This window comes from Homalodisca vitripennis, chromosome 4 (genome assembly GCF_021130785.1).
Source record: "Homalodisca vitripennis isolate AUS2020 chromosome 4, UT_GWSS_2.1, whole genome shotgun sequence".
NCBI classification, from domain to species: Eukaryota; Metazoa; Arthropoda; class Insecta; order Hemiptera; family Cicadellidae; genus Homalodisca; species Homalodisca vitripennis.
In genome coordinates this window covers 60390066-60402903 of record NC_060210.1, presented here as the reverse complement: position 1 = coordinate 60402903, position 12838 = coordinate 60390066, and the positions used below count along the sequence as shown (strand labels likewise).

General features: G+C 36.8%; 1 protein-coding gene across 2 annotated transcripts in view; it reads left to right on the top strand.

Moving 5' to 3' along the window:
* Positions 1-9709, top strand: part of LOC124359358 (tyrosine kinase receptor Cad96Ca-like) — a 107188-nt gene extending 97479 nt beyond the window's left edge. The window contains exons 9-11 of one of the 2 annotated variants that reach the window (XR_006922143.1): positions 5177-5297; positions 7264-8053; positions 8719-9709. Coding sequence is in view for 1 of the 2 variants with exons in the window: in XM_046812037.1 (XP_046667993.1) it covers positions 5177-5297; positions 7264-7934 (792 nt within the window). In the remaining variant the exon portion in view is untranslated. Of the gene's footprint in view, positions 1-5176; positions 5298-7263 lie in introns of both variants that reach the window. The other variant, XM_046812037.1, reaches the window with a different exon arrangement.
* The last annotated feature ends 3129 nt before the right edge of the window (positions 9710-12838 follow it).

Genomic DNA, 12838 nt, shown 5'->3' with positions numbered 1-12838 from the left:
TGCTCACTTTATACCATCTGGATGAATGTAAAAGTTTTGTAGCCACTGTAGGCTGACTGGATGGTCACTGTTAGTGGATGCTCACTTTATACCATCTGGATGCAATATAACAGTTTTGTAGCCACTGTACGCTGACTGGATGGTCACCATTAGTGGTTGCTCACTTTATACCATCTGGATGAATATAACAGTTTTGTAGCCACTGTACGCTGACTGGATGGTCACCATTAGTGGATTGCTCACTTTATACCATCTGGATGAATATAACAGTTTTGTAGCCACTGTACGCTGACTGGATGGTCACCATTAGTGGATGCTCACTTTATACCATCTGGATGAATATAAAAGTTTTGTAGCCACTGTACGCTGACTGGATGGTCACTGTTAGTGGATGATCACTTTATACCATCTGGATGCATATAACAGTTTTGTAGCCACTGTAGGCTGACTGGATGGTCACCATGTTAGTGGATGCTCACTTTATACCATCTGGATGAATATAACAGTTTTGTAGCCACTGTACGCTGACTGGATGGTCACCATTAGTGGATGCTCACTTTATACCATCTGGATGCATATAAAAGTTTTGTAGCCACTGTACGCTGTCTGGATGGTCACAGTTAGTGGATGCTCACTTTATACCATCTGGATGAATGTAAAAGTTTTGTAGCCACTGTAGGCTGACTGGATGGTCACTGTTAGTGGATGATCACTTTATACCATCTGGATGCATATAACAGTATTGTAGCCACTGTACGCTGTCTGGATGGTCACATTTAGTGGATGCTCACTTTATACCATCTGGATGAATGTAAAAGTTTTGTAGCCACTGTAGGCTGACTGGATGGCCAATGTTAGTGGATGATCACTTTATACCATCTGGATGCATATAACAGTTTTGTAGCCACTGTACGCTGACTGGAATGGTCACCATTAGTGGATGCTCACTTTATACCATCTGGATGCATATAACAGTTTTGTAGCCACTGTACGCTGACTGGATGGTCACAGTTAGTGGATGCTCACTTTATACCATCTGGATGAATATAAAAGTTTTGTAGCCACTGTAGGCTGACTGGATGGTCACCATTAGTGGATGCTCACTTTATACCATCTGGATGAATATAACAGTTTTGTAGCCACTGTACGCTGACTGGATGGTCACCATTAGTGGATGCTCACTTTATACCATCTGGATGCATATAACAGTTTTGTAGCCACTGTACGCTGACTGGATGGTCACCATTAGTGGATGCTCACTTTATACCATCTGGATGAATATAAAAGTTTTGTAGCCACTGTACGCTGACTGGATGGTCACCATGTTAGTGGATTGCTCACTTTATACCATCTGGATGAATATAACAGTTTTGTAGCCACTGTACGCTGACTGGATGGTCACCATTAGTGGATGCTCACTTTATACCATCTGGATGAATATAACAGTTTTGTAGCCACTGTACGCTGTCTGGATGGTCACAGTTAGTGGATGCTCACTTTATACCATCTGGATGAATATAACAGTTTTGTAGCCACTGTACGCTGACTGGATGGTCACAGTTAGTGGATGCTCACTTTATACCATCTGGATGAATGTAAAAGTTTTGTAGCCACTGTAGGCTGACTGGATGGTCACCATTAGTGGATGCTCACTTTATACCATCTGGATGAATATAACAGTTTTGTAGCCACTGTACGCTGACTGGATGGTCACCATTAGTGGATGCTCACTTTATACCATCTGGATGAATATAACAGTTTTGTAGCCACTGTACGCTGACTGGATGGTCACAGTTAGTGGATGCTCACTTTATACCATCTGGATGAATATAACAGTTTTGTAGCCACTGTACGCTGACTGGATGGTCACAGTTAGTGGATGCTCACTTTATACCATCTGGATGAATGTAAAAGTTTTGTAGCCACTGTAGGCTGACTGGATGGTCACTGTTAGCGGATGATCACTTTATACCATCTGGATGCATATAACAGTTTTGTAGCCACTGTACGCTGACTGGATGGTCACCATTAGTGGATGCTCACTTTATACCATCTGGATGAATATAACAGTTTTGTAGCCACTGTAGGCTGACTGGATGGTCACTGTTAGTGGATGATCACTTTATACCATCTGGATGCATATAACAGTTTTGTAGCCACTGTACGCTGACTGGATGGTCACCATTAGTGGATGCTCACTTTATACCATCTGGATGAATATAACAGTTTTGTAGCCACTGTACGCTGTCTGGATGGTCACCATTAGTGGATGCTCACTTTATACCATCTGGATGAATATAACAGTTTTGTAGCCACTGTACGCTGACTGGATGGTCACCATTAGTGGATGCTCACTTTATACCATCTGGATGAATATAACAGTTTTGTAGCCACTGTACGCTGACTGGATGGTCACCATTAGTGGATGCTCACTTTATACCATCTGGATGAAGGTAAAAGTTTTGTAGCCACTGTAGGCTGACTGGATGGTCACTGTTAGCGGATGATCACTTTATACCATCTGGATGCATATAACAGTTTTGTAGCCACTGTACGCTGACTGGATGGTCACCATTAGTGGATGCTCACTTTATACCATCTGGATGAATATAACGGTTTTGTAGCCACTGTACGCTGACTGGATGGTCACCATTAGTGGATGCTCACTTTATACCATCTGGATGAATATAATATAACAGTTTTGTAGCCACTGTACGCTGACTGGATGGTCACCATTAGTGGATGCTCACTTTATACCATCTGGATGAATATAACAGTTTTGTAGCCACTGTACGCTGTCTGGATGGTCACATTTAGTGGATGCTCACTTTATACCATCTGGATGAATGTAAAAGTTTTGTAGCCACTGTAGGCTGACTGGATGGTCACTGTTAGTGGATGATCACTTTATACCATCTGGATGCATATAACAGTTTTGTAGCCACTGTAGGCTGACTGGATGGTCACCATTAGTGGATGATGCTCACTTTATACCATCTGGATGCATATAACAGTTTTGTAGCCACTGTACGCTGACTGGATGGTCACCATTAGTGGATGCTCACTTTATACCATCTGGATGAATGTAAAAGTTTTGTAGCCACTGTAGGCTGACTGGATGGTCACTGTTAGTGGATGATCACTTTATACCATCTGGATGCATATAACAGTTTTGTAGCCACTGTACGCTGACTGGATGGTCACCATTAGTGGATGCTCACTTTATACCATCTGGATGAATATAACAGTTTTGTAGCCACTGTACGCTGACTGGATGGTCACCATTAGTGGATGCTCACTTTATACCATCTGGATGAATATAACAGTTTTGTAGCCACTGTACGCTGACTGGATGGTCACAGTTAGTGGATGCTCACTTTATACCATCTGGATGCATATAACAGTTTTGTAGCCACTGTACGCTGACTGGATGGTCACCATTAGTGGATGCTCACTTTATACCATCTGGATGCAATATAACAGTATTGTAGCCACTGTACGCTGTCTGGATGGTCACATTTAGTGGATGCTCACTTTATACCATCTGGATGAATATAACAGTTTTGTAGCCACTGTACGCTGACTGGATGGTCACAGTTAGTGGATGCTCACTTTATACCATCTGGATGAATATAACAGTTTTGTAGCCACTGTACGCTGACTGGATGGTCACCATTAGTGGATGCTCACTTTATACCATCTGGATGAATATAACAGTTTTGTAGCCACTGTACGCTGACTGGATGGTCACATTTAGTGGATGCTCACTTTATACCATCTGGATGAATATAACAGTTTTGTAGCCACTGTACGCTGACTGGATGGTCACAGTTAGTGGATGCTCACTTTATACCATCTGGATGAATATAACAGTTTTGTAGCCACTGTACGCTGACTGGATGGTCACCATTAGTGGATGCTCACTTTATACCATCTGGATGCATATAACAGTTTTGTAGCCACTGTACGCTGACTGGATGGTCACCATTAGTGGATGCTCACTTTATACCATCTGGATGAATATAACAGTTTTGTAGCCACTGTACGCTGTCTGGATGGTCACAGTTAGTGGTTGCTCACTTTATACCATCTGGATGAATATAACAGTTTTGTAGCCACTGTACGCTGACTGGATGGTCACCATTAGTGGATGCTCACTTTATACCATCTGGATGAATATAACAGTTTTGTAGCCACTGTACGGTGTCTGGATGGTCACATTTAGTGTATGCTGACTTTATACCATCTGGATGAAGGTAAAAGTTTTGTAGCCACTGTAGGCTGACTTTATGGCCACTGTTAGCGGATGATCACTTTATACCATCTGGATGCATATAACAGTTTTGTAGCCACTGTAGGCTTGACTGGATGGTCACCATTAGTGGTTGCTCACTTTATACCATCTGGATGAATATAACAGGTTTTGTAGCCACTGTACGCTGACTTAATGATCATCATTAGTGGATGCTCACTTTATAGCATCTGGATGCATATAACAGTTTTGTAGCCACTGTACGCTGACTGGATGGTCACAGTTAGTGGATGCTCACTTCATACCATCTGGATGAATATAAAAGTCTTTTAGCCACTGTAGGTTGACTGGATGGTCACCATTAGTGGATGCTCACTTTATACCATCTGGATGAATGTAAAAGTTTTGTAGCCACTGTAGGCTGACTGGATGGTCACCATTAGTGGATGTTCACTTTATACTATCTGGATGAATATAAAAGTTTTGTAGCCACTGTAGGCTGACTGGATGGTCACTGTTAGCGGATGATCACTTTATACCATCTGGATGCATATAACAGTTTTGTAGCCACTGTACGCTGACTGGATGGTCACTGTTAGCGGAAGATCACTTTATACCATCTGGATGCATATAAAAGTTTTGTAGCCACTGTACGCTGACTGGATGGTCACTGTTAGCGGATGATCACTTTATACCATCTGGATGCATATAACAGTTATGTAGCCACTGTAACGCTATCTAGATGGTCACCGTTAGCGGATGCTTAGTTTACACTATCTGGATTAAAAAAAAATATATATATGTTTGTGTGTTTGTCTGTGTGTGTGTGTTTTAATGTGGAATGAATGCTTATAAGCTGGTTCTTACTATAGACTTCCTTGATTATTGCAAGTATTATGGCTAATCATTGTAATCATTGCCCAGGTGATGAAGAAGGTGCGGGACGGTTTCCGACTGGACAAACCTGAACATTGTCGCCGGGAATTGTACAATATCATGTACTACTGCTGGGACAAGGACCCTGCGGAGAGGCCTAACTTTACTGGTGCGTGATACATACAATTCCAGACATTTATAGACCAAACATTTCAGCATTAAACATATAGTTCACGTTCAATAACTCTGTTACAGTATCACATTTATCAGTATATGATATTTTCCTGTTTAATTTGTTTGGGAAATTAGGAATATCGATACGGACGGTGGTTAATGATATAAAATGTTTTCTCTTTTACAATAGCGAATCTTAAGTGTCTGGAAAAAAGTAATTACCATAATTTTCTTGTACTTTTTGTGTTACAGATATGTTTTGTTTTACATAAAAATAAATGTCTTACCTATCCATATTCTCTGCGCGTGTAGAAAATTTATAGTTGTAATAAATCACATTTCTAGCATGGTATTTCGGTTTTCCATATTTCCCCATTCATGAAATATACACATAAATGTAGGTCTCGGATGCTTACTTCGGTCAAAAGCGTCTTTTTCTTGCCGTTTAATATATTTGCGGTCCGAGATATTTCCATAGCTGAGTTTTGTTTCCGTCCCGACCACTACAGTGTATACATACGGATGAAAAGCCTGTAACATGTGTCTGTACCAGCCATTTAAATTCACGTCCAGTTTAATTTATTTCGGGCACCTGGTGTCTGCTTCAATCCAGAAAATATATTTACATGTAGGTCTTGGAAATCATCTTATATTAAAAGTGTTCACTCCCCGCTCTCGTAATTTTGAAACATTCTAGTACCAATTTAATTTTACCTTGGCCTAAACGGTTACAAAAAGGTTAGGTTTGCCTTATTGTTCTGATTATGAAAATATATTAAAACTGTACGTTTCGTTAAAATCTTAAATTAAACATGTCTACTTTCGGCCTTTGTAAGCTACTATAATTTGATGTAAGATATCCCTGGCTATTTTAGTTTTCTTTATAGTCCTAATCAAGGACATAAATAATTAAATAGGCTTGAAACGACTACCTCGTCCGAAAAAGAACGTACTTCCAGCGTTTGCAATATACCTTCAGTGTCAAAAAGAGCAAAAACCTCTTGCTAAATTCATAAAAAATTTCAAAATAATCATTTATAATATTTGCATGGTATATTTTGCATGGTAATAGGCTTGGTATTATCCATATTGTAGTCTGGGAAAGAATGATTCGTTGTAGTGTTAGTGTTCCTTCGTCTTTTTTTATTAAACCACTGCAAAACTTCCATACCATAATGCCAAAAAAGTCAATCAACTTCGTGTTACTTATGTGCAAACATTGACAGTCTGTTCATGAAGTTGAGTTTTGTAACAGTGTTTAAATAGAATTTCTCAGGTATGAAGTGGTTTCAATTTGTCACTGGTGTAAACTGTAGTAAAACTTATATATTAAGTGTGTATTTGGAATCTGCATTACATGACTGATCAGTCACTCTATACTATCAGAAGGAAACAGAAATAACTGGAAAAGGTTTGCCATCGTTTATTGATACAAAACTTATAAACATTACGTTTCGATATCTGCAATCTGATCTCATCTGAAGTGAGTAACTAACCTAACATATAACTACAACCTAGGTTAAAATAAACTAATCATACCAGAGTATTGTGACAAGCATAAGTCAGGAATCACTTGTAGTGTGTGGTGTTTAGTATTTAGTGTTAGTTAAATATGAATTAGGTTTCCAAATATTACCATTATTTTTCCAAGTTCTGAAATATTCCGGGAATCTTTTCTGATTTTTATCTTCATGGAAACCTTTCTGGGACTCCAACGAATATTAGAAAAAGATTAGGGGTGTAGACCAAGACTAGCGTTTAGCATTACTCATAGAAATACATATTTACATACAAGAAGATTGTACTTTACCTAATACTAACCAACGCTGATAATTTAAGACACTTAGCGTATAAACAAATAATTCTAAATTTTATTGCTGCTTGAATTTTGTACCAGAAACAGCTTTTACAGCTTGTTTTTGACAATAGTAAGAAAATCACTGGTATTTATTGTTTATCAGAACTGGTGACATTGCTGGAGCAGCTTCTGCTGACAGAGACGGACTACATCCAGCTGGACAGGTTCCCCGACCACTCATACTACAATATCAATGGTATTTATTGTTTATCAGAACTGGTGACATTGCTGGAGCAGCTTCTGCTGACAGAGACGGACTACATCCAGCTGGACAGGTTCCCCGACCACTCATACTACAATATCAATGGTATTTATTGTTTATCAGAACTGGTGACATTGCTGGAGCAGCTTCTGCTGACAGAGACGGACTACATCCAGCTGGACAGGTTCCCCGACCACTCATACTACAATATCAATGGTATTTATTGTTTATCAGAACTGGTGACATTGCTGGAGCAGCTTCTGCTGACAGAGACGGACTACATCCAGCTGGACAGGTTCCCCGACCACTCATACTACAATATCAATGGTATTTATTGTTTATCAGAACTGGTGACATTGCTGGAGCAGCTTCTGCTGACAGAGACGGACTACATCCAGCTGGACAGGTTCCCCGACCACTCATACTACAATATCAATGGTATTTATTGTTTATCAGAACTGGTGACATTGCTGGAGCAGCTTCTGCTGACAGAGACGGACTACATCCAGCTGGACAGGTTCCCCGACCACTCATACTACAATATCGTGTCTCTCAGCGGGGAGAAGCTGTGACACTGTCCTATGTCCTGTCACAACTGCGACGTTCTTGTACCTGCTTACAGTCTCGTTATACAGGCTGTTTTAAATCATCAACTCAGACTCCAGAATTGTTAACATAAAGTGATGGTGTTTGTGATACGACCTAAATCTCTTCCTTCGGCATTTTCTATTTATTTCTGCTCTTTCTTAACATTCAAAACTGTGCAGTAATCGCCATTGCTGCCTAGCTTACTGAAATTATATCTTCACTGCTTATAACATAGCGAACATTAAAAAATTATTAGAATGATTAACGCAACAGAAATTAAATATTAAAGAACACAAACAAACTTTAAGGAAGAGAAACAGATTTCGAAGTTTATTTATTACGACTGGTAAAAACTACTGTCTATGAATAAACACAAATTTGACCATACTTCCTTTAGTATGCAATATCAGTGATCAAGTAAAAATAGTTGTTCCAATAATTGCATTCCGTGATAAAACTAAGAAAGTGTCCGTTAAAAAATATTTGATCTTTCAGCCATCTTTCGTTTGTAGCATTTTCAAAACATGTAATGTAACACTCGTTACTCGTTAATCGGTGTTTGAGTTGTAAACTTTCAGTAAAAAGGATAGATATACTTGCTCTAAACAGTCAGAAAAAAACTTGAAGTAAGGAAGTTTGTAGTACGTTTTTATGAAAGTGTAGGTCCTCATTCAGACACTGTGTAGGTACTGTGTTGTGTATGTATCCTTTGTAAACTTTCATGTAGTACTATTTGAATATTTATTTTATATCGGTAATTTTCTATAACCTTTTGGAAACACTCCCAAGTCTTTTTCTGATCTGTGCCGACTTTTTGTAAAAATAAAATTTAAAAAAACAATGGTTTAAAGGAGTTTTCAGTGTTCACCCTATTGAACTACTATAGACATATCCATTGTAATTTATATTTTACGTATTATAAAATTGGCTTCTGCAACATATTTGTTTTGCTAGACAAATATTGGTATATATGTAATACTTATAATGTGTAAGCTTAGAACTTAAAAATGTAAAGTAATCGTAAAACCAGTCCTTAGATTTAAGGTAAACCTTACAAAATTTGAGTTAAGTACTATTTGGTATTTTGTTACTTTTTTTCTAAACCTATAATATTGTTTCTCACAATAATTTTATACATTTTAAAGATTAAATGTAAAGAAATTGGCTGAATTTTTCAATATTCTTTGTAACATCGTAAACGGACGCTCTTCTTGAAAGAGATAAAAACATGGCTAAATTGAAAGAATGTGGTGGCCTATTTTATACCGATAATTATCATTGAATTATTCCATTATTAAAATAGAATACAAAAGTTACTGTTATTAAAGATTATACATCAATTGTTATCTTTTTAATTTGCAGCTTTGGAAATATAACCTTTATAGATCCAAATAATACTTTTCTAGTTACATTTTATTCATCACTGTTACCAAAGACTTACACCTGACTTCGCATTTCTATCTGTACAGTTCTACGGTTACATTTCTATCTGTAACAGCTCTATGGTTACATTTGTTCAAAAAATCGGAATTACGTGTATTCTCTTATGTATTGATGAGCTTTGTTAGGTTAATTAGGTTATTTTAATCATAAAGTGTATGCTCCTACAGGGCCGGTGGAACCAGATGCATAGAAGGTTAATCGCATTGTTGAAAATATGTATAACTATTGTATTGTATATAAATTGTAGATACTATTTTGTTTTAAAATATATAGAAATCTGTAACTGCCTTTTAAAGTGTAAATAAAAGGAATTTTGACATAGTATGGTTTTACTTTCATATACCATTTGAATAACACCTAGATATATTTATTTAGTAATATTTGTTAAAGATAACCCCAATATACATACATACATACATATATATATATATATATATATATATATATATATATACATATATATATATATACATATATATATATATATATATATATATATATATTGATATATATTCAGTGCAGTTAAGAAAACTACAATTATTTACTGTACAATATTTTATTGTTATTACAACTTTCTCAAGTAGACAAGGGATAGACGTACACTGTATAAAAATAAACGAACAAAATAAGAATAACCTGATAACAAACTTTCCAAATGTTAATAACAGTAACATTTCAACAGTCAACATTCTAACTAATTTTGATTAGTTTTTGATTTTTAAATTAAAGTAATATTAAATAATATGATTTAGAATTATACTATTCAAATTAGGTAAATTTAGTGTAGCAGAATCTAAGGATTCAGGTTGAAAACAATAACTTAGCAAATTTGTAATTGGATAAATTTTCATCAATTATTAAAAATTAATCAGTGTTATGATTATGTTGATTTAATCTTGAAGCATTTTTGTCGTGTTTTTTGCGTGTGGTTTTTGTTTCTTTGAATATTCATAAATATTTTATCAATTAATAATATTATTCTAGTTTCTTAAATCATTATTCGTTTAATTTTTAGTAGGATAGTCTGTGGCAACCAAGGGAATGACCTGGATTAAAGTAATACAGACAGTGTAATTGAAGACTCAGATAAAAATAAACTCAGAGAAGAAATCCTTTAAACGAAGAAAAACTTTCGCCCTTGCTGCCCAAGTTTTAGTCTCAGTGGGGCAACGTTTGGCTGAAATGAAAAAAAGTAAGTTGACTATGATATTTTTGCTAAAGATATTATTGTGAAGCTGCGCAGTTTGACCAAAAACTGTGCTTACTTGCAAAAAACAAATAAATAAAAATTTTGTTTGAGGCGGAATCGGAAACATTAACTCGTTAGAGTGCCATTAATCCGCCCTTATTATCTAGGCTCTATTCTAAATAATCATTGCAGAACTATAATCCAGAACCATCGCAACCGTTATCCTCAGGAACCTTTGTGACGCGCACCTTCATCGCGATTCATTAGTGTGCTTGAATATGAATATTAAGGATATGACTGTAAAACGAGATCTGCGAACTCGTTAACTCCATTACTTTGCCAAGGAAAATTACAAGGAAAATATATGAGACAGTAACAATCTCGAGTGAAAAAGTATAATTTAAAATATATTTAATAGATTGATGAAGAAAATCTTTTTATCCATCATTTAACGTGATGTACACCCATATTATCTATTTGTCACTATATATCAATTGGATACACATTTTTTTCGTTTTAAATAAATTAATAATAACAATAATCAACCTAAGTATTATTTCAAGAACATTATGAGTTATAGTCGTTATGTTTGATTTCAAGTATTTCTTTTTAATTGAACTGATTCATTATTAAGTTTAGGTGTTAATAATAATTTTTATACATTTGTATACTAACTCAGAATAACATATATCTGCAGTTAATTATATTATTACTGTTGTGTTATTACTTTTGTATATCCTTTATATGTGACGCAGATTGCACAACACTCTGATATCAGTTTTCCAAGTCAGTGAGGGGAGATTTTGGATAAAAACTTTAAATCTTCATGGTATTTCGACTAATTAGAGAGATAATGTTTGTTAATAATCTTTCATGTGGTGTTACTATTGGATTGCCTCTTTTCTTCCTCTCCTTCCTTTTCTGCAATGATGCTAAAATCGAAGCAAACCCCTTCAGCTCCCCGATTGGGACGACATAACACACTTTAGCTCTGTAGCCAGCGACCATTTGAAATATCAAGTCATACGTGGTTATATAGAGTAACCTAAAGTTGAAAGTAGAATAAAATGATTTGTTTTGTATTATAACATGGTATGTTTATGAATAATATTAGTACGTTAAAGGTGTTGCAAGTCCATAGTAAAGCTTCTTATCAGATCCAACCTGGAAAATCACACACCCTTGTCTAGACTACCAAAGATTGTGTAGGTTTCCTTGCTATTGCAAGAAAGTCAAAGAACAGGTGTTCAGTAGTCTCTTTCTACTCGAAAACATTCTACAGAGCAGATACTCCTGGAGAATGCCAACTCTGTAAATATGTTTCCTCAGGTGGCCATGTCCTGGAATCATACCAATAACCCGAAAAGACACTGATCTACCTAGTCAGAGAAGGCCAGATGCCAATCTAGGGGAAAGCGACTGTAGGTCCATTCTGCTCATTCCCAGACCCGGATGCAGCCTCCACCTTCTCTCGTGATCAGTGTTAACCAACTTCCAAACAGCTTTACAGAATTCACAACTAGAAATACCATAAAATAGTTGAGGTCCCATCATTTTAGACGCTGAGCCGAAGTTGACAAGGGCTCTTTCGTTCCCAGAGACGTCTTTACGAGCAGGAACCCAACAAATAGTCACATAGTAGATCCTGACAAGGGAAGAAACGACTTGATAACTATTTTGAGTTGAACATACAAGAGCTCAACGACTTTAATGCTGCCTGTTTATCTTTAAAAATGCCAATCATCTTACTCCTCCTTAAGATGAAGATTCTCACGAGCTTATTCCATTATGGCTTTGAAGTTTGCTAGAAATATTGTGGGATAAGAACCTATAGGGACCACCAGCTCTCTAGATGGCCTCACTCTCATAACTCCAGCGCCTGTGCCACTTTTTGTTTTAGAGCCAATTGTAAACCATTCCAGCCCTGCTGGTGGAAGAGATTCCCTCCCTTCGGAAAATCTTTTACCTAAACTAATACGGCATGCCTTATGACTTTTATATTTGACTTTTTGAAAAATAATAAAGGGTTTGTCAAATGAAAGTTTTTGTGGTATTAGAGATCATGTGCAGAGCATTCTGATACTGATTTGGATTTAGAGACATGCTCTAAAAACCTAGCAATCATGTTCTCCATGGATATGAGAAGAAAGGAGGACAGACATAGCGGACTAAATTACTTAGGTCATTCCAGGCTAGACCTCCCCTGCTACGGTATCAACTCTCCCCTCCAAAATATAAGATTGTATCTTAGGCTTA